The 25335-nt window shown below is 38.8% G+C and overlaps 1 protein-coding gene across 1 annotated transcript; it reads left to right on the top strand.

The window, feature by feature from the left end:
- The first annotated feature begins 1333 nt into the window (after nt 1–1333).
- Nucleotides 1334–17655, top strand: LOC121884721 (NACHT, LRR and PYD domains-containing protein 14-like). The gene is made up of 13 exons (XM_042393693.1): nt 1334–2537; nt 3392–3528; nt 3937–4216; nt 5697–7482; nt 10375–10548; nt 11385–11558; nt 12819–12992; nt 14053–14226; nt 14917–15090; nt 15594–15767; nt 16196–16369; nt 17051–17224; nt 17640–17655. Exons 3-13 carry the CDS (start codon nt 3946–3948, stop codon nt 17653–17655), a joined length of 3465 nt encoding a protein of 1154 aa, XP_042249627.1. The 5' UTR covers nt 1334–2537; nt 3392–3528; nt 3937–3945.
- The last annotated feature ends 7680 nt before the right edge of the window (nt 17656–25335 follow it).

Here is a 25335-nt window from a genome sequence, read left to right as displayed (position 1 = left end):
GTTATTGAACAATTACATATTAGTCTCTATTCCTGTATGCGTCATTTCAAATGAAACAAAGCTAGGCAAACAGACTGTTGTGACCATAGACTGTAAAAAAATATGGACGTAGTCACCATGACGTCACCCATTGGTTTGTGATGAAGCCTCAAGATTAGCAATTTGACCATTTCCATCTTGGATTTGACCATCGCCATGTGTGATTTTTGGAGCCAGAAGTGACCATATATGGGCAAAAGTGTGGAGCTGACCATAGTACTAGCTGCTAGCTTGATCAGCACGGTGCATTTATAACTTATGGATAACAGTGATAATGCTAATGCTGGTGCTACTTTCTGCTAACGAAAAACAGGCCTAAAACCATTAAAACAAATCTGACAACAACATCTGACTCATTAGAGGGTCTTTTATCACAACCAAACGCTGAACATGGCGAACATTTTTAGGTGACCAAAATATTACAATTAACTTTCATGAACTGAAAACACACCGTAAAATAGCTGCAGCTACACCTATACTCTGTGAATCTGGGGTTACGCCATGGTTACATTACTTAATCAACGCTGTCGCTGTGGTAGTGACTTGTCAATCACCACGTAGCCATGCCCTGAAGCATATACTGCTTTATCATCTATTTTATCTATTTTATCTATCTATTTTAGATCATGTTGTATTGAAGAAGACTTGAAACTAGCGATTGAGATCATAAACTCATTAGTAAAGGATTTACTGAGGTAATAAATCAAGAGAGAAGTAGGGTCATTTTCTCATAGGCTTCTATGCAATTGGACTTCTTTTTGCAGCCAGTGGAGTCGCTCCCTGCTGGCCATTAGAAAGAATGCAGGTTTAAGGCACTTCTGCATTGGCACTTTTCAGACTGGGAGCTACCCCCTTGGTTGTGACTGAGTGTGTGACAGAAAAACTGTCACTTCTCATTACTTTAATGCACTTGAGTGTGTGACAGAGAAAATCATTTTTGTGTAAGTTAGAGGGAAAATGCGTGCAATTAAGCATTTGAGTCACTTTTCAAAAGTTGCTAAAAGGTTCCAAATAAATATTAAAAGTAGCTAAATATGTTGCTAGGTTCTTTTTGAAAAAAAAAATTGCCAGTGTAGTCTGAAAAGTTGCTAAATATAGCAACAAAATTGTTGAGTTGGCATCGCTGTACACATGCTGCACACTGTACACCACAGATCAGCTGTTTGGGTCAGAAAGTGCTATTGCAGCATAATACAGTGTACAGCATGCGTAGGAATATGGAAGTTCAACAGCTGAGAAAATGTAGTGCCAAAGGAAAGGGCTGTCTGACGGCAAGGTAAAGCAGTGAAAATATTCTAAATATAGTGCACACTGATATTGATTATTTTAGGTGGGCCTTTTTTGTAGGTGGCTAAAATGCATTATCCTGCTGGTCCCATCCAGAGCAGTACATTGCTTAGCTTCCATGGTGGTGTTACACTGTATTTTGTGACCCATCAGATTCTGTCCTGCAGTGTTGGTTAAGTTGGTTAGGTTTAGGCATAGGAGTGTGATGGTTAGGGTAAGAATATCAGAGCAGGTCATAGAATCTGATGTGTCTCTAAATACGGTGTAACACTGGTACTCCTGCCTACGTCTCCAAACCGGGGACGTGCCAACCCAAATTTACTGCAGGTAATACAGACAGAGTGCAACGCGTCATACTCTGAAAACCATGCCCATTGGAGGGGAAAACAATTGGTGACTTAATATGCAACCAAGGGCTAAAACACTAACATACTGCCTGAAGCTAGCTAAAAACATTAGATTTCAGTATGTCAAAGCATTATTTTAGCACCCTATGTCTACCAGAGAGTTACAGGTAGTTGACTGAATATGCTGAAACCCGTTACATTAAGATGGAATACCTGAATGCAAGGGCTGACATCACATCTACTGTAGAGGTAGCACAACTGTATAGCAAACTCCACCACGTATGACACATCTCTCAACTTATATGGTGACTACAGTTCATAAACACAGGCGGGAAATTACATGCACAGACATACAATCATTTCCCATTCAGGCTCTTTTTACAGTTAGCATTTCAGCTGAATGCACATTAGTTATTCTGTGATTTAAACATCTATTACAAACACTGCATACCTTTCAATTAAACAGCTATTCTGTTTTTACTTTCATGTATGTTCTCTGTGACAGTGAATCCATGAGTTGCATGGACTCACTGTCCATGCAACTCATAGAGAGACTAAATTGCACTTTGTCTCTATATAACTTTGTCTCTATACAACCCCGCTTCAAAAAATGCGAACTATTCCTTTAATGTCATGTAAACTAATAAAAACTAATAAGAAGCTAATAAGTTGAGGCATAGGACTAGGTGTATTATACTGTGTATGTATGTGTGTCTCCAGTGTTACTGGTTTGCCTCTCAGAGTCCAGAAGATGAATGTTTTGGAGGAAGACGAGGACAGAGTCTAATTTCTGTCTGTGAAGAGTGATTGGTCTAAAGGTGATCCTCCAGACTTCAGTTATGAAGCTGGACCCCCAGACACAAAGTAAGAGACTGTTTCTATTGTAAACTGACCTGAAGATGATTCAGTGTTGACAGTGGTCATTGAAAAAACAAACACTGCTGACTGACAGCCCACACTCTACTACAACCATCTCCATCAGTTATTAGTGAGAGTCTGAAGGTCTTTTGCAGCAAGTTTAGTCATCTAAATATTAAATGGCACCTGATGTGTTTAGCAAAGCTGTGCAGCTCATAAAAATGTCTGTAAATGATACAGTCAAAATACATGCATGCATCAGACTTTACAAACAAATAGTGAGTTTACAGGAGATAAATGTTCATATTCATTCAAACTTTACACATTTAGAGGTTCAAATCTCTGCTCTCACATCTGTTTTCAGCTGTAGATACAAAAAGAAGCACAGACCCCATATTCATAATGTGTATGTTTTTTTTTTGTTATAAGCAGTTAGAAATAAAAGGCCCAGTTCTGACACAAACACCCTAAACTATTTCTTATTTGCAGAACAGAAAATGCTCCAAAAGGTGTTGAGTTCTGAAAATGCTTCATATAATCATCAAAATCACAGACTGAACCTGCTGAGTTCATTTATTTTCTCTAGTGTCACAGAGAGCTCAAAGAGAAATAATTTACTATCGGCATCATTAGTCAGGACTAGAACGTGATTTATTATAACAAGAGACAGGCAAGAACGATGAAACACGATGAAGAAGCCTGATATTATAGGAGGATAGTCACTGTGTGTCACTTGTTTAATTCACTTTTTATTGGGGAACTGCTGGCTTACAGATCATCAGTTTAATTTTTAATTAATGACAAAATCACATATCACACTACTATTAAAATCCTGTGGTTTGTCTTTTTTGTTTTCACAGAACAAAAAAACACACAAGTACATTTTGAGACAAGACCCTCATTTTTAGGCACTCTCGACTGACAGCTTTCACACCAGTGTTAACAAACCAATCAAAACATGTAAAGACACCAGAGTTCACTGAACAACAACAAACAGGTGAGTTGTGAAAGCAGAGGACTATCCAGACCTTGTGGTGAGATTGTTTTGTTGACTGTTGTTTAAGATTGAACGTGTGTTCTCAATTTAAGCAATGTTCTCTCATTTAAGCAGAAAAATGTAAATTTTAACAAGTACATGTGTAACATGTTTAACATGTGTAACACGTTTCCATGACAACTGAGAAAACTCGATCCAATAAAAAACTCCAGAACAGCTACTGAGTAGACTGTTTGTGAGACATTTTTATTGAAGATCTCCTTGAGTTTCTCTGACACATAAACGACTGCGGCCAAACTGGTCTTTTTGTCAAATGAGTCAGATCCAGTAGACACACAGAATGAGTTTCTACTGGCAGACAGACAGAAACACAGCTGTTCTCTCATAAATGTTCTCTGATTTTACCAGAGAGCCAAGATGACGGAGATGGACCTCCTCAACATTCTGGATGATTTAAGAGACAATGAATTTGAGAACTTCAAATGGTCCCTGAAGTATGAAAAGGTGGGCAACATCCCACCCATTAAAGAGAGCCAGCTGTCGAAGGCAGAGAGGCGAGATGTGGTGGATCTGATGGTGCATAAATATGAATTTGATGGAGCTGTGGAGGTAATCAAGAGCATTTCAAAGAAGATCAGCAGAAATGATCTCGTGAAGAAGTTGCCAAACATCGGCTCAGGAACCGAAGGTCAGTCACAGGAAGAGACAAACATAACATGACCTCCAGACAGCAGATCTGTGCGGACAAACAGCCTGTCTTTATATATTTTTTATAATTTTAGATTGGGATTACGATTAAGATTTCTTAATTGTTATTTCTCCTGACTCAAATACATTGAAACAAATTTTATCCTCTACATTTGATCCATCCTATACGCTAGGAGCAGTGGGCAGCCGCAGTATAACTCCAGTTCTTTTGGCCAGTGCCAGTGGTCAGGGCACTGACAGGAATATTAACCTAACATACATGTCAACCCAGGACCTTCTTGCTGTGAGGCAACAGCACTAACCACTGAGCCACCATGCTGCCCAGACAGTAGCCTTTGAACAGTTACAAATTATTTTAGTTCTTCAGGCTCTGTGCTTCAGTACATTCAATTTAAAATACAACAATTGATATTAATTATAAGTTAATTAATTTGAGTAGGTTTACATCAACATAGAAAGAGCAGTGTGGGAGATATAGACCTTTTAACACATAAGTACAGGGGTTCAAAAGTAATAGGATAGATACACATTAAGTCAGACAAAATGATCATACAACGACGCAGGTATAGCTACGCAAACCGATGCCCACTGTAAATCCAGTGATATCTCCTTCGCTGATCACTAGCAGCTCTGAGACAAACAGTACTTCCTGGAGGCTGGTTTCACATTGTGCGAGTAATATGGGGGGGTCATCATTGGATTATTGAAAGATTGCGGGTGGAACTGTTGAAAACATGAATGAAGTCTTGTCAGGTGGGCAGTGATGTCATTCTGATAGGTGGTCGCTACAAAGTAACTGTTATTGGTTACTGTAATCGGGGTTGTGGATAGGAGAAACTTTGATTTTCACTATGAATGAGAGGTGCAGTACAAATTAAGTGTATTATTTTATTATTTTTATTTTTGGCCCAGGTAGATTTCTCCTGGAGAATGTAAATTTCTCTGCCATGTATACACATAACATTTACTAAACAAAAGACTGTAGATAGGGAAAATGGAGCATCTGAATGAAGGGGGCACACAGAGCGTTTTATCCTTGTATTTAAAGTCTAACTAAAATTTAAATAAACACAAAATACCCTCTAGAAATCTAAATAAGTTGGTTTCCACCACTTAACATTTTACTGTTTGTAAAATTCAGACACATTCATGTTGTGAGGAAAAGTTCTGACTCAGACACACAGAGCATAACAGAATAAAAAGTCAGGACTAATACACATCTTCTATAACTAATACTGATAAAATGAAAAAGGCATGCTTTGAGAATGAGGTCAGTGTAGAGGAGAAATATGATAACTGATTTGTTGCTTGTACACACAGATTTACAATAACCAGGTTACTACTGTGCTTGTTAACACATTCTCAGTTACCCACGTAACCTGGTTTCTCTGAGTAACCTGGTTATGGAAGTGCACGTAAACATAATGATAGATGTTCAAATCTACATTTGTCTCTTTCAGCAGATGATGATCTGCAGGAGGTCTCATATATATATAAGATCAGCCTGAGGAGGAATTATCAACATGTGACTGAAGGAACTGATGAATCAGGAAGTAGACCCCTCCTCAACAAAATCTACACTGAGCTCTACATCACAGAGGGAAAGAGTGAAGAGGTTAATACCCAACATGAGGTGAGACAGCTTGAGACAGCTTCCAAGACCATCCATGACACTCCAATCAAGTGCCACGACATCTTTAAAGCCTTACCTGACCAACAGAAATACATCAGAGTTGTTCTGACGAATGGTGTTGCTGGTGTTGGAAAAACCTTCTCAGTGCAAAAGTTCACTCTGGACTGGGCAGAGGGCTCGGAAAACCAAGATGTCAGTCTGGTGATTCTGCTTTCATTCAGGGAGCTGAACTTGATCAAAGATGAGCAGTACAGTCTCCTCATGCTGATCCATGATTTCCATCCGACATTACAGAAGATCACAGCAGAGAAGCTTGCTGTCTGTAAAGTTTTGTTCATCTTTGACGGCCTGGATGAAAGCACACTTTCACTGGATTTCAAGAAAAGGAAGGTCGTGTCTGATGTCACACAGATGTCATCAGTCAACGTGCTGTTGACAAACCTCATCAAGGGGAATCTGCTTCCCTTGGCTCTCGTCTGGATAACTTCCCGACCTGCAGCAGCCAATCAGATCCCTCTGACATGTGTTGACAGGGTAACAGAAGTACGAGGCTTCACTGATGACCAGAAGAAGGAGTACTTCAGGAGGAAATTCAGTGATGAAGAGCTGTCCAGCAGAATCATCTCACACATCAAGATATCCAGGAGCCTCCACATCATGTGTCACATCCCAGTCTTCTGCTGGATCACTGCTACAGTTCTGGAGCACATGTTGACCACAGCCCAGGGAGGAGAGCTGCCCAAGACCCTGACTGACATGTATTTACACTTCCTGCTGGTTCAGACAAAGAGGAAGAAGCAAAAGTATGATGAGGATAATGAAGCGAATCCACAGGAGCTGACAGAGGCTGACAGGGAAGTTCTTCTGAAGCTGGGGAGGCTGGCGTTTGAACATCTGGAGAAAGGAAACATCATGTTCTACCAAAAAGACCTGGAGCAGTGTGGTCTTGATGTCACAGAGGTCTCAGTGTTGTCAGGATTTTGTACACAGATCTTCAAAAGAGAGAGTGTAATCTTCCAGAAAACAGTCTACTGCTTTGTTCATCTGAGCGTTCAGGAGTTTCTGGCTGCAGTCTACATGTACCACTGTTACACCAACGACAACAAAGAGGTACTGGAAGACTTCCTGGGAATAAACCACAGTTACTCCTCTCTGAATGACTTCCTGATGGGAACCATGGAGAAATCTCTCAAAAGTAAAAATGGCCACCTGGACCTGTTTGTCCGCTTCCTTCATGGTCTCTCTCTGGAGTCCAACCAGAGTTTCTTAGGAGACCTGCTGGGTCTGATAGAGAACAGTCCACAAATCATCCAGAGAGTCATCAACAACCTGAAGAAGATGGACATGTACAAAATCTCTCCTGACAGAAGCATCAACATCTTCCACTGTCTGATGGAGATGAAGGACCGCTCAGTACATCAGGAGATCCAAGAGTTCCTGAAGTCAGAGAACAGATCAGAGAAGGAGCTCTCTGAGATCCACTGCTCAGCTCTGGCATACATGCTGCAGATGTCAGAGGAGGTTCTGGATGAGTTGGACCTGGAGAAGTACAACACATCACAGGAGGGACGACGGAGACTGATCCCAGCTGTGAGGAACTGCAGAAAGGCTCAGTAAGTCCAGATGTGATTAGCATTATAAATCAGGGTGGATTAGTTGTTTCTTTCTTCAAATATAAATAATATAAAATACTTATTATTGTTAAAATAGTGCTTTCCTACTTTGTAGTGGAAATAATGTCAATTATATTTATTCACAGATGTTCTTGGGCTGTTTCAAGTGTTGTGAATGCAAATATCGTTGACTTTTCAGTTGGCTGTGTTTATCGTTGTTAAGTTAATGAACACAATTATTTTTCTAGTAATTATTGTATTTTACAGTTTTTTCCTCTGTTTATCTTCCTTTGAAGATAGCAGCATCTATCTCATTATGCCAATCCTGATTGGCTGGGGATCATGATGTCCATGTCAGGTGGTTCCACTGACCTTTAAATAGCTTAGGTGGAGAAGGCTTTGTGTTTGTCAGTCAAGTCCTCCAGGAATGACACAATCACACCAACAGGACACTGAAAAGAGATGTAAAGGGACCTGGTGGAGGATGCTCTAGTGCTCTGAATGGTGTCAAGTACCATCTGAGGCAGCCCCACTGTGCTTAAATTATACCACTCATGGGCCAGGCCTATAGGGCAAGGTGTTCCAGGTGTGGATGAAATATTTGCCCCCTCTCCACCTGGGACAGCACCTACCTTTGTAGCGGGAGTTGCCATAGCTGTTCGCACAGTAGTTGAACTGTGGCTCTTATGGAGTGCCCTTTAATTCCAAACCCTCCCCAAACTATGCACTACTTGTCCAGTCACTAGACACCCACCACCCAGTCCTAGTAATCGAGGACATAATCTGAAGGGAAGAGATTTATGCAGATGAAAACATAAGAGGCACACTGAAGGATTTCACCCTCTCACTGTATTGGGGACAACACACTCTTTTTTTTAGTGTTTATCATAAAACCCATGTCAGTCAGGTGTGTTATGAGGATATGCATTTGTGTCATATCCTCGGAGCCAGTCATCTAGGTATGTAGCCAGACGGATGCTCTGCTGTCATAATGGGGCTAAAACAGCCTTGGTACATCGCACAAACACTCTCGGGCTGAGGGACAGACCGAAAGGGAGCACTCCTTACTTGTAACAGACTGCCTAGAATGTGAACTCAGATATTTCCTGTGTGGAAGGTAAACTGAAATGTGGAAAAATGCATCTTTCAGGTTGACAGATGTGAACTAGTCACCCCAGCACAACAAAAGTATCATGTGTGAGTGAGCATCCTGAATTTGTATTTTCTGAGGTATTTGTTCAGAGCCCATAGATCCAGGCCCCTCTTGCACTGCAAGGCTGGTGAATGGGGAACATCCAGCTCCATCACTAGTAGGGAGAGGGGGGACTTTCAGGCCACCCTCTTCTCCTTGCTTGCCTGCTGACTGGCAGTCTGGTTCAGTTGTCCTGATGGGGCTGCCGTTGGTGCTGGGGCTTTCCTGTGCCAGTTCATCTTCACCTCCTCAGTGTCTTGGGATCTTGAACTGAGGGTCCCGTGAGAGGGCCTGAGTGAAAAACTGTGCGGGGCTGGTGGAGATGGGGGCTTGGCCTTCCAGGGAAGGCAGAGCTGGAGAGCCTTGTCCTCTCTCTTCTTGGGGTCACACCACTGCTGTATGGAGGCCAGAGCAGTGCTGAAAATGCTGTTGGGCATGGTTGGCATGTCCAAGATGTCCTCCTTTTCTCTGTTGGATAGGTCGAGGTTGAGCCATCTGGATCTTTCCTGCAGCACAACATCCCCATGGACTTGCCTGTGGTTTGTACTGCACAGCGCTGTGCATGGAGGCAAATGTAATCACCTAGATTTCCTCCCACACAACCCTGTCCAGCCTTGTCACCATGTCCTCATATAGTTCCGACCGGTATACCATGAGACCATGCAGTCACGGCAGACTGGACGTGGTTGGCTATTAATGGCAGTGTGGGGTTCCTGGTGGATGCCGTTGACAGCCATGGGTGGAGGTGGGCTGCAACAAGCAGCTCCATAAGGGGCATATGGAGAATGCCAAACTGAGCCCAGTTACTGCTAGAACACATCAGCATCTGTGTCCTTCCCCCCCGTGTCCTTGTTATGAATTTGCATGTCGCTGGACGATGGGTAAGGGTCATTACCTGACAAGCTAGCTTGACATACTAGCCATTCTTGAAGACACTTGCTAGCAAGTGCCCACAGCTGAGCATGTTCCAGCCCTAGGCAGCGTGAGCAGACCTGGTGTGACTCTTTTGTTACCACAGGGGCAGAGTCAAGGCCCAGAGAGTCCGTCTCCTCTGGTGTGAGAAAAACCTGGCCATGGTATGGCTAGGTGTAAGAGCACTCAAGTCTATGGTGAAGGCTAGAGAGTCGAAGTGCATCGAGGTAGGTAGCATCTGCCAATGGAGTGTTTAGCCAAGATAGCTAAGATCTGTGGACAGTTAAGCTGTCTATCTAGAGAACAGGGTGAGATATCCTCTGCAGTGACAAGAGGTGTTTAAATTACACCTATGTCACAGTGTAAGCTATTTAAAGGTAGGTAGAACCACCTCTTGTCGACGTTGCAATCACAAGCCAATCAGGATTGGCATAATGAGATAAATACCTCTAAGGAATATGCAGGGGGCATCGTGAGAATTCAAAACAAATACTATGAATGAGAACTGCAATGTCCGCGGTTTGAATCTGGTGATGGATCGTTGTTGCATGTCATTCCCTGTCTCTCTCTCTTCTTGTTTCCTGTTATCACTTTCCATTAAAGGAATAAAATGCCCCAGAAAAAAATCATTACATTTTTTAAAAAAACAATTAGCTGAACCACTGATGTGAAAATCAAATGTTAATCACAATAAGGAGTGTCAAACTGTTTTGTCATCAAATGCATTAAATAAGTATAAAGTGTCCTCTTTCATGATAACGTATGTTATAATATATATATCATGACAGACTCTCTCACTGTGGACTCTCAAAGACTCACTGTGAAGTTGTGGCCTCAGCTCTTAAATCCAACCCCTCCCACCTGAGAGAGCTGGATTTGAGCTACAACTACCTGTGGGATTCAGGAGTGAAGCTGCTGTGTGTTTCACTGGAGAGTCCAAACTGTATACTGGAGAATCTAAGGTCAGTTCACTGGCTGTGGCTTTAGTGGGGGTTTTTTTTCTATATATTCAATGCAAATCCTTCCCTAGAGTTTCAAATGTTTGGTACATACATTTTCAGGATTTACCTAAGTGCAAATTTGTTAGAATTTAAGTTTTTTTTTAGGAAATCAAAGTCCACAGTCTTGTTCTGTATAAAAATGAGTCCCAAAGTTTAAACTAATGAGGCTTCAGCAGTCTGAGTTACACATATCAAGTGAGCATCTTTGTGTTTCTTCAGTGTTTCCTTGCTGAGCCGCAGTGGAGGGATCATAACTCAAAGTAGGAATTTTGTACTAAATAGTCTGTAACTTTGAGTCAGACAAAACAAGTGGGTCTCTACCAGACTGTCAAAGCCTCATATTAGTTTCAGCTGGACTTCTGAACTGATTTCTGACCATGTAGCTGTGCTAGAGAGAGGCCACTTCACAGTCAATATGGACAGGAGGAATGATTACTGTCATCAATAACATGTTTTAATTACATATACCTACTAAACTACCAAATACAGGAAGAAGAAGGTAATGTATAACTAATGAACAGGTTTTTAGTCCAACATGTCTGATTTCATATTAATCCTCTAATCATAGACTTGACTGAGTACAGCAGCATTTTATGAATCAGTTCTGACATAATTAGATGTCTAAATATTGTGCATTATGTTGATCCATAATAACACAATGACAAAGTCACTTTACTCATTTTAGAGAAAAGCTAATTGATGAGGACATAGTAACATTGAACTACACATTAAAAGCCTGAACATATCTAATTTGATTATAAATGGATTTTAAACTACATCATTTATTCTTCATTCAGATTGTGTTGCTGCGAATTGACAGATGTCAGCTGTGCTTCTCTGGCCTCAGCTCTGAAGTCCAACCCCTCCTATCTTAGAGAGCTGGATCTAAGTGGAAACGAGCTTGAGGATTTAGGAGTCAAGCTACTGTGTGATATTCTGGAGAGTCCACGCTGTAGACTGGAGACTCTGAGGTCATTTCACTGACTGTCTGTCACTATATTTGATCTTAATGTTTAACAGTTGAAACTAATGTATGTACAGACATAACTTACATCCATGAAATTAATTTTCTTTTTTCCATATTCATTTTTTTACATCTGTATACAGAAGATCCTCTTAACTAATATCTGTTTTAAACTGATAAAGTTTACTTGATGAAGATCAAAAAAGTTTTTTCCCTTAAGTTAATTTTAATGTGTTTTAGTGAATAATATCTGATCCTTGATATTGATCCTTCAATACACACACACACACACACACACACACACACACACACACACACACACACACACACAGATCAATGCAAGTGTTTAAAGTATTTTTTACGAATCAGTGTTGACATGAATAGGTGTCTGAATGTTGTGACATTAGGATGATGTCTGTAGAAGTATGATGATCCACAATAATACGATGACAAAGTCACTAATCATTTTAGGGAAAAGCTCATTGATGAGTACATAGTGATGTTGAACTACACACTTAAAACCTAACACATCTGATTGGACTCTCAATGGATTTTTATCCACACAGCAAACAAGAAACCTGGCTTACACAGGTAGATTCGAGTATAAGGACTGTTACAACAGAACAGCTGGATAAAAGCAGATCATTACACGTAACGAAGCATCCTCATATTTAAAATAAGTCCATCTAAAGTCCAACTAAGGCAGTATTCAGAACAAAATCAGGCAGTGTACAGCTGCAGGGTTGAGTGGAGGTGTGTGGGGGTGTGGGCGTGTTTATTTGTACTCTACAACATAACTGCTGTGAAACAATCAGAAAATAACGTTTTCTTTATCTGATTCACCGGCTTCCTCACTACCAGTGCTCCCTCTCTCCATTCATGCTCTAGCTCACTCAACCACAGCTGCTCTCTCTCGCTGGTGCTCTCAGCTCTCTCTCTCTCTCTCTCTCTCTCAATATGTTGTCAGTCTGCTCTGACACAAATACTCACCAAAAACACAAAACAAAAAGTCAGAAAGCCATGTCTTCTCTCACTAATGTAGTTCAAATCAGTTAGACACTTCCAGAACAAGGTCAGGTTTGGTGGAGAAATCTGATTACTGACCTGCTGCATGTACGCAAGGAGTTACAGTAACCAGGTTACTACAGTGAATGTAAATACACTGATTGATGAGGACATAGTAATGCAGAACTACACATTTAAAACCTCATCACATCTGGTTGGATTATAAATTGATTTTTATCTACATAATTTATTCTTTATTCAGATTATGGCGCTGCAGTTTGTCAGACATCAGCTGTGCCTCTCTGGCCTCAGCTATGAAGTCCAACCCCTCCCGTCTGAGAGAGCTGGAGCTGAGTAAAAATGAGCTTCAGGATTCAGGAGTGAAGCTGCTGTGTGATTTTCTGGAGAGTCCTCACTGTAGACTGGAGACTCTGAGGTCAGACACCATTTTTTACTTTTGAGCGGAGATCAATATGATGTGAAGGTTGTGGTGACACTAAACTGCAGACATAAGCTGATATTAAGCTATTCCACACTAAGTATCTTAATGGTAAAGTCTATTTTCTTCTTCAGTGGTTTAGTCCATTGTCTCTGTCAGAGTAATGTTAAGCTCCACATTTAAAATCTTCATATAACTAGAAAAATCCTACACTGGATAATTCACTCTGTATCTCTGAAACTCTGGATTTTTACATTAAATTTAACCCTCACTGTAACGGATTGTTTAGCAGGACCAAAAAGCAGATGCTTGAGACAGGGTAAAACTTCTAAGGATTTATTGAAGATGGGGAGCAGGGAAGTAGGGGCTCACTGGCTGGTGGTGTGGGGGAAAAGCCCTTGTCTGTGAGTTGATAATGAAGTGGGCTTGAGCAGGGGAGGCAGGTCAGCAGAGTGAAATCCTCTCCAAAGGAGTGACACGAGGAAGCAGCATGCACAGGTGATCCTGGACACACAGAGAAATAAGTTAGGACAGAGTCAAACAACTTGGAAGCAAACACTAAGACAAAATTGGCCAAGATACTACCACCTCTGGTGAGCAGACAATCTGTCTAGGAGTAAGTGGAAAACCGGAGTCTCTATACTGAGTCCTGATGAGGTGATTGAGCCAAGGTGAGCTGATTGCAATGAGGAACAAGTGTGTAGCCAGCTTGCCAGGAGGCACGACACACCATGTCAGCAACAGAGCAGAGAGGGGAGTGGGAGAGAGACAGGGAAGAAAAAGACAAAAGAGACACAAAAATACATGTACATGCTTCACAGCAGCCGTTGACATTCAATTTCATTCTTAAAGTTCAAAAGACTCAATCAGACAGCAACAAATGTAATATCCAGTATACTTTTTCAAACACTTTTATGAAGCTATTCAGTTGTTTACACTGACTGAAATATTTAAACACAAGATTATGTGATTTTTTTATGGTGACACTGCTCCATTAAATGTAAATACTGTAGATATATTGAACATCCATTTCCTCCTATTCTTTATTCTTATTCAGATTGAGGGAATGCAGTTTGTCAGAGATCAGCTGTGCTTCTCTGGTCTCAGCTCTGAAGTCCAACCCCTCCCATCTGAGAGAGCTGGATCTGAGAGGAAACAACCTGCAGGATTCAGATGTGAAGCAGTTGTCTGATCTTGAGGAGAGTCCAAACTGTGCACTGGAGACTCTGAGGTCAGTGCACTGATTGTCTGTTATTATTGTTGATCTTTATGTTTAACAAGTGAACTTTGTTTATGTACATACATAACTTACATCTGTGAAGTTAATTTTTTCAACATTTTCATTTTTTACTGTACAAAATTTAGTCTGTAGTTATAAAAGATTACTGATTCTTAAAGGAACTGAAGAAAATGTCCACTGTTAGTTGTTAAATTAATGTTTATAATTTTTGGTAAAGAGTCACATCTGTATACAGAAGATCCTCTCAACTAATATATATTAAATTGATCAAATGTACTTGATGAAGGAAAAATATTCATTAATTATATTCTTGAATGTGTTTTAATGAACAATGGCTGATTATTGATATTGATCCTTCAGAACACACACACACACGCATGCACACATGCACACACACACACACACACATAGGGAGAGATCAATGCAGGTGTTTGAATATGAATATTGTATTTTTTATGAATCAGTGTTGACATGAATAGGTGTCTGCAGGTTGTGGTGACATTTGGATGTCAGGCTGACATTATGATGAACCACAATATCGCAATGACAAAATCACTCTTCTCATTTTAGATAAAAGCTCATTGATGAGGACATAGTAATGTTGAATTACACATTTAAAACCTGAACACATCTGATTGGATTATAATGGATTTTTATCTACATCATTTATTCTTTATTCAGATTGAGTGACTACAGTTTGTCTGGGATCAGCTGTGCTTCTCTGACCTCAGCTCTGAATTCCAACCCCTCCCATCTGAGAGAGCTGCACCTGAATGACAACAGGCTGCAGGATTCAGACGTGAAGCTGCTGTGTGATTTTCTGGAGAGTCCACACTGTAGACTGGAGACTCTGAGGTCAGTTCACTGACTGTCTGTTACTATTGTTGATCTTAATGTTTAACAACTGTACCTAATTTGTGTACATAAATAATTTACATCCATGAAGTCCATTTCCTTTTTGTCCCATATTTTAATTTTTATTGTACATTAATTTAGTTTGTATTTAGAAAAGATGACTGATTCTTAAAGAAACTGTAGATAATGTCCACTCTTAGTTTTTAGGTAAATCAATGTTCATAATGTTGGAGAAAGAGTTCCATCTGTATATAGAAGATCCTCCCAACCAATAAACTAACTCTGTTTTGATTTAATCAAAGTTACTTGCTGAAGGAGAAATATTTCTTTATTATATTCTTTAATTTGTGTTAATGAATGATGTCTGATCATTGATATTGATCCTTCAAAAGACAGAAGCTCATTGATTAGGACATAGCATTTTGGATTACACATTTAAAACCTGAACATATCTGATCCAATTATATATTTATTTTTATCTACATCATTTATTCTTTATTCAGATTAAGGGGATGCCGTTTGTCAGAGATCAGCTGTGCTTCTCTGGCCTCAGCTCTGAAGTCCAACCCCTCCCATCTGAGAGAGCTGCATCTGAATGACAACAGGCTGCAGGATTCAGACGTGAAGCAGCTCTGTGATTTTCTGGAGAGTCCACACTGTAGACTGGAGACTCTGATGTCAGTTCACTGACTGTCTGAATTGAACTGAACCTAATTTGTTAGTTGTTAAAGTAAATCAACGTTTATAATTTTTGGTAAACAGTCACATCTGTATACAGAAGACCCTCTCAATGAATATCTGTTTTAAATTGATAAAGTTCACTTGCTGAGGGAGAAATATTTCTTCATTGTATTATTTAATGTGTTTTTTATCAATCAGTGTTGACATGAATATCTGTCTGAAAGTTGTGGTGACATTTGGATGATGTCTGTAGAAGGCTGACATTATGATTTTGACAATAACACAATGACAAAGTCACTCTACTCGGTTTAGTGAAAATCTCATTGATTAGGACATAGTAATGTTGAACTACACATTTAAAACCTGAGCATATCTGATTGCATTCTTAATGGACTTTTATCTACATAATTTATTCTTCACTCAGATTATGTCGCTGCAGTCTGTCACAGATCGGCTGTGCTTCTCTGGCCTCAGCTCTGAAGTGCAACCCCTTCCATCTGAGAGAGCTGGTGCTGAGTGAAAATGAGCTTCAGGATTCAGACGTAAAGCTGCTGTGTGATTTTCTGGAAAATCCACACTGTAGACTGGAGACTCTGAGGTCAGTTCATTGACTGTCTGTTACTATTGTTAATCTTAATGTTTGACAACTGAACGTGAGTTATGTACACAGTTAGAACTATGAATTTAATTTTTTTTTCCCTATTCCTTTTTTCCATGTTTTGATTTTTTTATTGTACAAAGTTAATTTGTAGTTATAAAAGATGACTGATTCTTAAAGAAACTGTAGAAAATGTTTACTGGTAGTTGTTAAAATAAATTAATGTGTATAATTTTTCAAATAGTCACAACAGTATACAGATGATCCTCTAAACTAATACATTTTTAAATTGATAAAGTTTACTTTGTGAAAATAATTTTTTGGTCTATGTTAATGTCAGTGTTTTAGTGAATATTGTCTTATAATTGATATTGATACTTCAGAACACACACACACAAACACACACACAAAGGGACTCAGGGAGATCAATGCAGGTGTTTAAATATTTTTTATGAGTCATTGTTGACATTAATCAGTGTCTAAATGTTGTGGTGACATTTGGATGATGTCTGTAGAAGGCTGACATTATGATTATCCACAACACAATGACAAAGTCACTTTTATTCATTTTAGATAAAATCTCATTGATTAGGACATAGTTTTGTTGATCTACATGTTTAAAATCTGAACACATCTGATTAGATTATAAATGGATACAATCATCATTTGTTCTTTATTCAGATTACGGGGCTGCAGTTTGTCAGAGATCAGCTGTGCTTCCCTGGCCTCAGCTCTGAAGTCCAACCCCTCCCATCTGAGAGAGCTGAATCTGAGTGCCAACAAGGTTCAGGATTCAGGAGTGAAGCTGCTGTGTGATTTTCTGGAGTGTTCACACTGTAGACTGGAGGCTCTGGGGTTAGACACCATTTTTTCTTCTCTGCTTAGATTAATATGTTGTGAAAGTTGTGGTGACACTAAACTGCAGATATAAAGCTGATATTATGCTGATCCACACTGAGTATCTCTATGGGAAAGTCTACTTTCTTCTTTTCTTCTGGTGTAGTCCATTGACTGTGTCAGAGCAATGTTGAGTTGCATATTTAAAACCTTCACCTCTTAAACACTGTTTATATTTAACAGTTTTTAATCTGCGTCCTGTTGGGTTCAGGTGTTTGGAGTTTCCATCTTCTAAACTTTATGGCTTTTTTTGATTAATCGTGACTCTTTTTTTCGATGATCAATAATTGATTCTTGAAATTCAGAGATCAATCTTTGAATTGCACCTTTGCTCAGTAAACGTGTATATGTGGTCTGTGTTGTGTATGTGCAGTGGTTACTGGTTGTAAATGGTTCAGTTAGAGCAGCATGATGTGTCAAATGTCTATTTGTGGAAATCAAGTTATTACAGCATGCAGAAAATTCTTATTTTAAGTTTTAAAGTAATGCAGATGCTCACTGCTATATTAGCTGCCTTGAGTCATGACAGTCCTGTAAACCGTGACATGAATAGTTTCACTCTGTGGACTCGCAGCAGTTTATGGGACTGTCGTGACTCTGGATGGTCAGCTGACTCTGGCTGTCTTGTAGGGGGTCAAGAGATCACATCTATAAGAGGAACTGACTGAAAAAAGACTCCACTGACTGATCTGAGCTCTCGGTTTGTATTTGTTAACGAAATGTTAAAATTGACTACAAGATGTGAAACCATGATAGTCGACTGAACAGTGTGCAGATCCTACTGTATTCAGTCTGTCTCTACTTGCCAGAGAGATAACACCATCCTGCAGCTGTCTGCAGGTGTCAGACTAATGTAAACACATATACAAACAGGGCAGATAACTAATAAGTAGACTTTCAGTTTCTGCTGTCTGTGCTCAAAGTGATAAAGTTGAAACAGCAGGTACTGACAGTCCATGTGTTGCTTTATGGGATAGCATTCATGATAGCATAAATGAGCATAATGATGAAGCCCTTGCAAGTGACACCAATCTTTTATTACTGTTGCTCAACTGTTTTGCACATGTAGGCCTAAAAGATATAGATGTGTTTTGTTTTAGTCTTTTTGCATTTTTAATTGTGTTTGGCTGCACAACATGAGTTTGTATAGATGGAGTCACTGATGGAGCTACAGAGTTTAAGAGGTGAAGTCACTAAAGGTGAAGTTTTTAACCTGCATCCTGTTGGGTTCAGCTGTTTGGAGTTTCCTTTTTTAAAATATTACATTCTAAACCCTCTTCAGCTCTGAACAGCTTATGAAATATTCAATGATTTCAAGCATGAACTTTGTCCTCTAAAGTGACATAATTTATTCTTTATTCAGATTATTTGGCTGCAGTTTGTCAGAGATCAGCTGTGCTTATCTGGCTTCAGCTCTGAAGTCCAACCCCTCCCATCTGAGAGAGCTGCATCTGAGCTTCAACAACCTGCAGGATTCAGATGTGAAGCTGCTGTCTGATTTTAAGGAGAGTCCACACTGTAGACTGGAGACTCTGAGGTCAGTAGAGAGTTGGAGTCAGTCCGTGCTGGTTTCAGCAGTATTGTATTAAACACAGTTAGTATCAAAGCAAAGATCCAGTATTTCCTGGTGAACCTCCAACCTTCTCAGTGGCTACTTTCCTCAGTGAAGCTGTGAGAGGAGAATGGTGACAGGTTTCAGGATTGGACAGCAATCCACCAGTCTCTGTCTCTGTCTCTGGTTCTGCAGTAATTATGTATTCATGACTCTCAGCAGTTTATTTCCTCTGTATACTTAAGTCAAATCTGCAGAGTAAACAGACTTGATACCAAAAGCCTCTGTAGGTCTGTGAGTTTGGAGCTCAGTGTGTTCACTCCAATACGTTAACATGAGAGCTGAATGGAAGCTGGTTACACTGCACAGCTGTTCCACCTCTGGTCTGAACAGGACTGAAGTCCCTGCTGCTCTTTATACTGGATGTTCTGTATCACTCATTGAAAGCTGATGAAGTGAGTCTCACTAAAATCTGATTTATGACCTCTGTTGTTTCTTATTCTCTCATCAGATACTGAAGATCTCAGTAAGAGTGTGAGTGAACATCCAGGAGTGTGTGTTGAGAGAGGATCACCTGTATCTTGATGATCCACATGGACCAGAGTCTGGATCTGGATTTTCTTATGAGCTCATTGTCATCAAGCGTTTTCAAAACATCTCTCCTTTCACAGAATATCTCTGCCTGAACTCCACCTCCTTAAGCTCCTAAATATTGGCAGAGATAGGAATCATTTACCAAGTTTGGAAAGTTGATAAAACACTTATTCTGCTAAAAGTAGGACCAGAGATGCTTCATTCTGATCATTTTTGGCCAATTAGGAGTGATATCCTGCTGAGATGCTTGATAGTTACGGCCCAGTTGTGAAAGATGTGACATACTGGATGTCCACAATTTTTATTTGGTTAAATTCTGAAAGAATTCATCATTGGTCCAGAAAACCTGCATGCACAGGTCAAATCATATCATGGTTCTGTTGATAACAACATCAAGCCTGTGGTGAAAAACTTTGTATTTTTTGATTCCAGTCTAAGTTTTGATGATCATATCAGCAGCTCGTCCATTCCTGTTTTCACCATTAAAACATGTTAAAATTATATATATGAATCTTGCACAGAACACTGCCACTGTCAGATTTTTAACTAACTAAGATCATATTGCTCCAATTCTATCATGAATTCACTGGTTACCTAGCTTTTATATGCAAAAACATGATGTTAAAAACAATAGTTTATATCTCTTAATGATATTTAACAAGTAAATTGCAGTAGGCTGTAAGTAAACACTGGTAAGCCAATCAGCCAATCAAAACTATATAATTTATACTTGTAGGTGAGATAATTTGATCCAGCATGATCCAGCCCTATCATATCACATCCTTTACATATTTTTTTTTACATTAGTACAGCATCTTGCATGTATTGTACAACACTGCACACAGCAATAATGATGCAAACAGACTATGTACACAACTTCATTAAAAACATAAACCTCCTGTTGACTTATGTGTCCTTACAGAGGGATGTTCCATCAACACAGCTAAAGAAAGCTGCGCTTACTTGAAAAAGACTGGCTAGAATTAATATCAACTTTCACTTGAGGCTCAAGCCATTCCACTAATGCAGCTTAACTGCGTCTAGTTAATGTTAATTCTAGCCAGGCTGGAATAAGCTTGCAATGTGTGTGTGCATGGAGGACATAAGCAGCCCAGAACAGTCAATTGTCGAAAGGATGATACTATGTCACAAAAAGAAGGGAAAACTAGAGTGATGTTCTTCTCAGAACAAACTATATGAAGAATATAAGATTAAATTTACTCTTGTAGGTGGGTAGTGATGGCCTAAAGGTTAGAAGAGCGAACTTATTACTAGAAGGCTGATGGTTTGATCCTCATATCCAGCATAATGAGTCTGAGTGGTGAAAGTGAAGAGTAGGGCTTGTCCCTGGTTTTTCTATAACTGCACAATGAGTGGTGGGCTATAAATCTGTGGAAATAAATTAACTTGCAGCATTTTTATCCTGTGCCAAGCTTCATTTCATGTATAACATTTATTTTTTTATTGTAGTTATGTTTTTCTCTCTTTGTGTTTAAATGAGCCATATTTTATTGAATCTGTGTTCTTTGTTTTAGATATCTGTGGAACTGTTAGATTTTTTTGACTAACCACTGGACCACCAGGACATGCCATCTGATTTTTTGGTTATTATTATTCTCACATTCTCTTATTCATTTCTTCAAATATTCCAGGAAAGGATAGTCTGTGTAATTTGGTCTACTTATAGATTTCCATTTCCACCTGAGTTAATATTTATTCATCAGTCATTTATTATTGGAAACTTTACTCTCATATATGTTGAATTGTATGTTTTTCTGTGGACCAAAAAAAATGTTTACATGTTTAGCTGACCTGCTGTGAACTGACCAAAAGACTTTAGCTTATGCTAGTTTATCAATTGGAATTTATTAATTGTAAGTGTACTAACCGAACACTGTCTTTATTTGACCTATAAATTAGTGCTAAAGTACTTGGTTCTTTCCAGGAAATGTACTAACTTTAGATTGTGTTTTCTTTATTCCTTAACTTTATTGATGAAATTGAGTGCAATGTACAAACAAGGAAATAGTGCCACCAAGTGATTGTACAAGAAAACCATACAGACTTAACACGCACAGCAAGGAGAAATAAATACATGAAAAAAGACATTTTAAAAAAATATGGGGAGAGGAGAGAGTAAATTTAGTTAGAGATCTCTCTATTAATCATTTTGTCTATGAAATGTCAGAAAAAAAGAGAAAAAAAGAGGAAAATTAAGATTTTGTTGTTTCTTTTGGTAAACTTATATTTGTGAATGTAAAATTTTGCAATAATAAAATATAATTCATAAGAAATTAAGAGTCATTGTCTTTGTCATGTCAATAGAAACTAAAAATAATATCTTTGAAGAAAAGGGAAAAGTAATTCACAGAAAGAACACATATTTTCAATATTGTTTTTTAACTCCTAAAGGAAAAACTTTACAGGTTGAAACTTATGAATCAACTTAAAAGAAATGTATTTCATCTCATTAGATATGACAAACCTTTGCTGTGGAGTCCACACTTTTCTCCAGTTTATATCTTTCCTATAATAATTCCAATATGATATTGTACAAGGAACAGCAACAATGTTGTTTAAAACAAAGCTCTTATGTTGTAGTTATTTCTCCTGGTACCAGAAAAACAATTCTGACCAATCAGAGAGTCAGCAGGATCAGGAGGAGATGCTTGCAAAGGTGATGTAACTCCACTCCTGAATAACATACAGATTCCAGATCAGAAACAATGGAGAATTCCCCAGAAGTTACAAGAACGCTGCTTCAGATTCTCTGCTGAAGCAGTTTGAGTTTTCCATCCCTTTGGATGTGTCATCAGCAGACATGGGCCTTCTTAACACATTTGAGAGCATCAGTTGTGTCACGCCGAGCTAGTGTTGGTTTTGTTTCTTCAGGTGCCCTCGCAAAAACCATCAAGCACTATGTTGACACTGGCTCTCATGAGGACCACCCAGGAAAGGAAGACCAAGAGTTCCCTTTGCTGCAGAGGAGAAGTTCATTAGTTACCAGCCTCAGAAATCACAAGTTAACGGCACCTCAGATTAAAGCCCAATCAATGCTTCCCTGAGTTCAAATAGCAGCCAACATCAACATCAGCTGTTCGGAGGAGAGTGTGTAAATCAGGCCTTCATAATTAAACTGCTGCAGAGAAACCATGACTGAGGGAGACCAGTAATAAGAAGAGAAACATCAGGAATGGATATTAGACCAGTGGAAATCTGTACTTTTGTCTGATGAGTCCAAATGTAAGATTTTTGCGGAGTGAAGGAAGTCAAGCAGCAAACAAGTGCTCAGCATATGTGGGAACACAGTTGGTAAACCATCCAGGTGACTATTTAATGAAGCTGGTTCAGATATTGCCAACAGTGTGCAAAGCTGCCATAAAGGCAAACAGTGGCAACTTTGAGGAATCTAAAATTTAAAACATATTTTGGTTTGTTTAACACTTTTTTGTTCACTACATAAATGTGTTATTTCATAGTTTTGATATATTCAGTGTTGTTCTACAATGTATAAAATTTTAGAAATAAAGAAAAACCCTTGAATGAAGTGTTTCCAAACTTTTGAATGGTTCTTTATAAAGTAGTGTGTCAAATCTTCATCTGAAAAGTAACTAAAGCTGTCAAATAAATGCAGTGAAGTAGAAAGTACAATATTTCCCTCTGAAATGTAGTAGAGTGGAAGTATAAAGTAGCATCAAATGGAAATACTCATGTACTTCAAAAAAGTTCTTCAGTACAGTACTTGAATAAATGTACACATCATGTAGATTTAGTAAAGAGCTGGAATAAGCTGATAGTGTTAGACAGTGACACAGGAATACTCTGACAACCTTAGAATAAACATGGAATTTGTTGTCAAAAGGAACCAAACAAAAAGTAAACTTAAAATATAGACGTTTTAAGTAGAAGTTTGACCACAGATGACATTTAGACAACATGAATCACCAGATATTTAAAGCAGAAATTAAAGCAAACATGCAAGCCAATATTTTCTGGATTAATTTGTCCTATGTGATAATAAACTTTTATAAAAAACAAAATGTTTTGGACTGTTGGTTGGACATATCAAGACATTTTTGCTCAAAATAAATGACTTAAATCATAATGAATTAGTTCTCAAAATGGTTGCCAATTAATTGTATGTCAGATGACTAATTGATCAATTGTTTAAGTTCCATTTTTAGATTGATCTTTACTTATTCACAAGACTGTACTTCAAGAGAATTCCTTCCTGTTTTTAGACTAATTATATTTGTCCACTTGAACGTGTTGCACACACACACAAACTCCATTTAAATCACTTCCTGTTGGCATCTGCTGACTTCATTGTCCAGCTCAGATGACCTCACACATGTGTCTGTCTGGTAAACATGAAGCTGTTTACTCGAGTGTCACAAACACACACACACACACACACACACACACACACACACACACACACACACACACACACACACACACACACACACACACACACACACACAGACACACACACACACACACACACACACACACACTGATCAAACTGAACATCTAACTCACAGCAAGAAAGAGAATAAGCCTATATCCTTTTAAACATTTAAAAGCATAGGTGTGGTTCTTCATATAAAGATTGAAGTTAACTTTTGATCAGATGTACACGTGAAGTCTATAAAATAAAAAAAATACTCTGAAAATGAACTAGCTACATGCCATGTTGGTGCGACATTGTCATTAGGACTGGACAGTTATCACAGAGGACATCAGGATGGACTGGGACAGCAGCCAGGCAGATGCAGATCAGGCAGAAGAGGTGGCTCCTCTTTTATTCAATTCATCGATTAGATAATTCAGTCAGTGGAGGCTAATGAAATCCCTCCAAGGTTGACTGTAATTCTCTCCAACTGTCTCCTCTAATGTATTTTTCTCTTTATCTTCTATAATCTGTCTCCTCCATCCCTCACAGACGCCTGGTGAGGTTTTGACCTCCATGTTTATGTGGAATTTAACATTTCCTGGTAATCAGATGATCTCAAGCTCTGTCAATACCAAAGAAACTACAGTTATTAAATTTTGATATGCAACAAAACTGAAGTGGACAAATATAATCAGTCTAAAAACAGGAATGAATTCCCTTGAAGTTCAGTCTTGTGAATAAGTAAAGATCAATCTAAAAATGGAACTTAAACAATTAATCAATTAGTCCACTGACATACAATTAATTGGCAACTATTCTGAGAACTAATTTATTATCATTTAAGTCATTTATTTTTAGCAAAAATGTCTTGTTATGTACTGAAGTACTTTTTTGAAGTACTTGTACTTTACCTGAGTATTTCCATTTGATGCTACTTTATACTTCCACTCTTCTACATTTCAGAGGGAAATATTGTACTTTCTACTCCACTACATTTAGATGAAGATTTGACACAATGAATAATATAACAAGCTTTTAAAACACAACAGATTGTTAAAGATGAAACCAGTGGTTTCCAACCTTTTTGGCTTTTGACGTCTTACAAAAAGCAGTGTGTAGTTGGGGTCACGTTTCAGATGTCTATGAATTGTTAACAGCTCCACCAAATAGTGATTTTCCCTCTAAACTTCTCACATGCTTTCATTTCAATAAATGTTCAAATGATCCAATATTTCAGCAAAAATCAAAGATTCTAGAAAAAGTCCAAAACCTGAAACAGATTTGTGTATCAGTAACTTTGTTTTTTCTTCTTTCCTCTCCTATTAATCATCTCAATGAGTCTATTTGCTCATCTGAGCAAATAGACTCATTTTTCCTGATCCTGCCTGCAAGATATAACCCTAAAGTGAATCCATTCTGATTTCCCTGAATCCTTCATTTGTACTGAATAATTATTCTAATCACCATTCCTGGCTTGCCTCATGCATTATATTTTGTGGTTCCCTCTCTGAATTATATTTACTACAG

Source organism: Thunnus maccoyii, chromosome 18 (genome assembly GCF_910596095.1).
Source record: "Thunnus maccoyii chromosome 18, fThuMac1.1, whole genome shotgun sequence".
Lineage (NCBI taxonomy): Eukaryota > Metazoa > Chordata > Actinopteri > Scombriformes > Scombridae > Thunnus > Thunnus maccoyii.
Note: the sequence above shows the minus strand (reverse complement) of the source record. Positions and strands in the feature narration are given on the sequence as shown.

What these genes read in the sequence shown, in the direction of transcription:
- LOC121884721 (XM_042393693.1), top strand. Translation starts at nt 3,946, where the DNA reads ATGACGGAGATGGACCTCCTCAACATTCTGGATGATTTAAGAGACAAT. An exon ending in AGGAACTGCAGAAAGGCTCA is followed by an intron (nt 7,483 to 10,374) that starts GTAAGTCCAGAT and finishes ATATCATGACAG; the next exon opens with ACTCTCTCACTGTGGACTCT. An exon ending in TGTAGACTGGAGACTCTGAT is followed by an intron (nt 15,768 to 16,195) that starts GTCAGTTCACTG and finishes TTCTTCACTCAG; the next exon opens with ATTATGTCGCTGCAGTCTGT.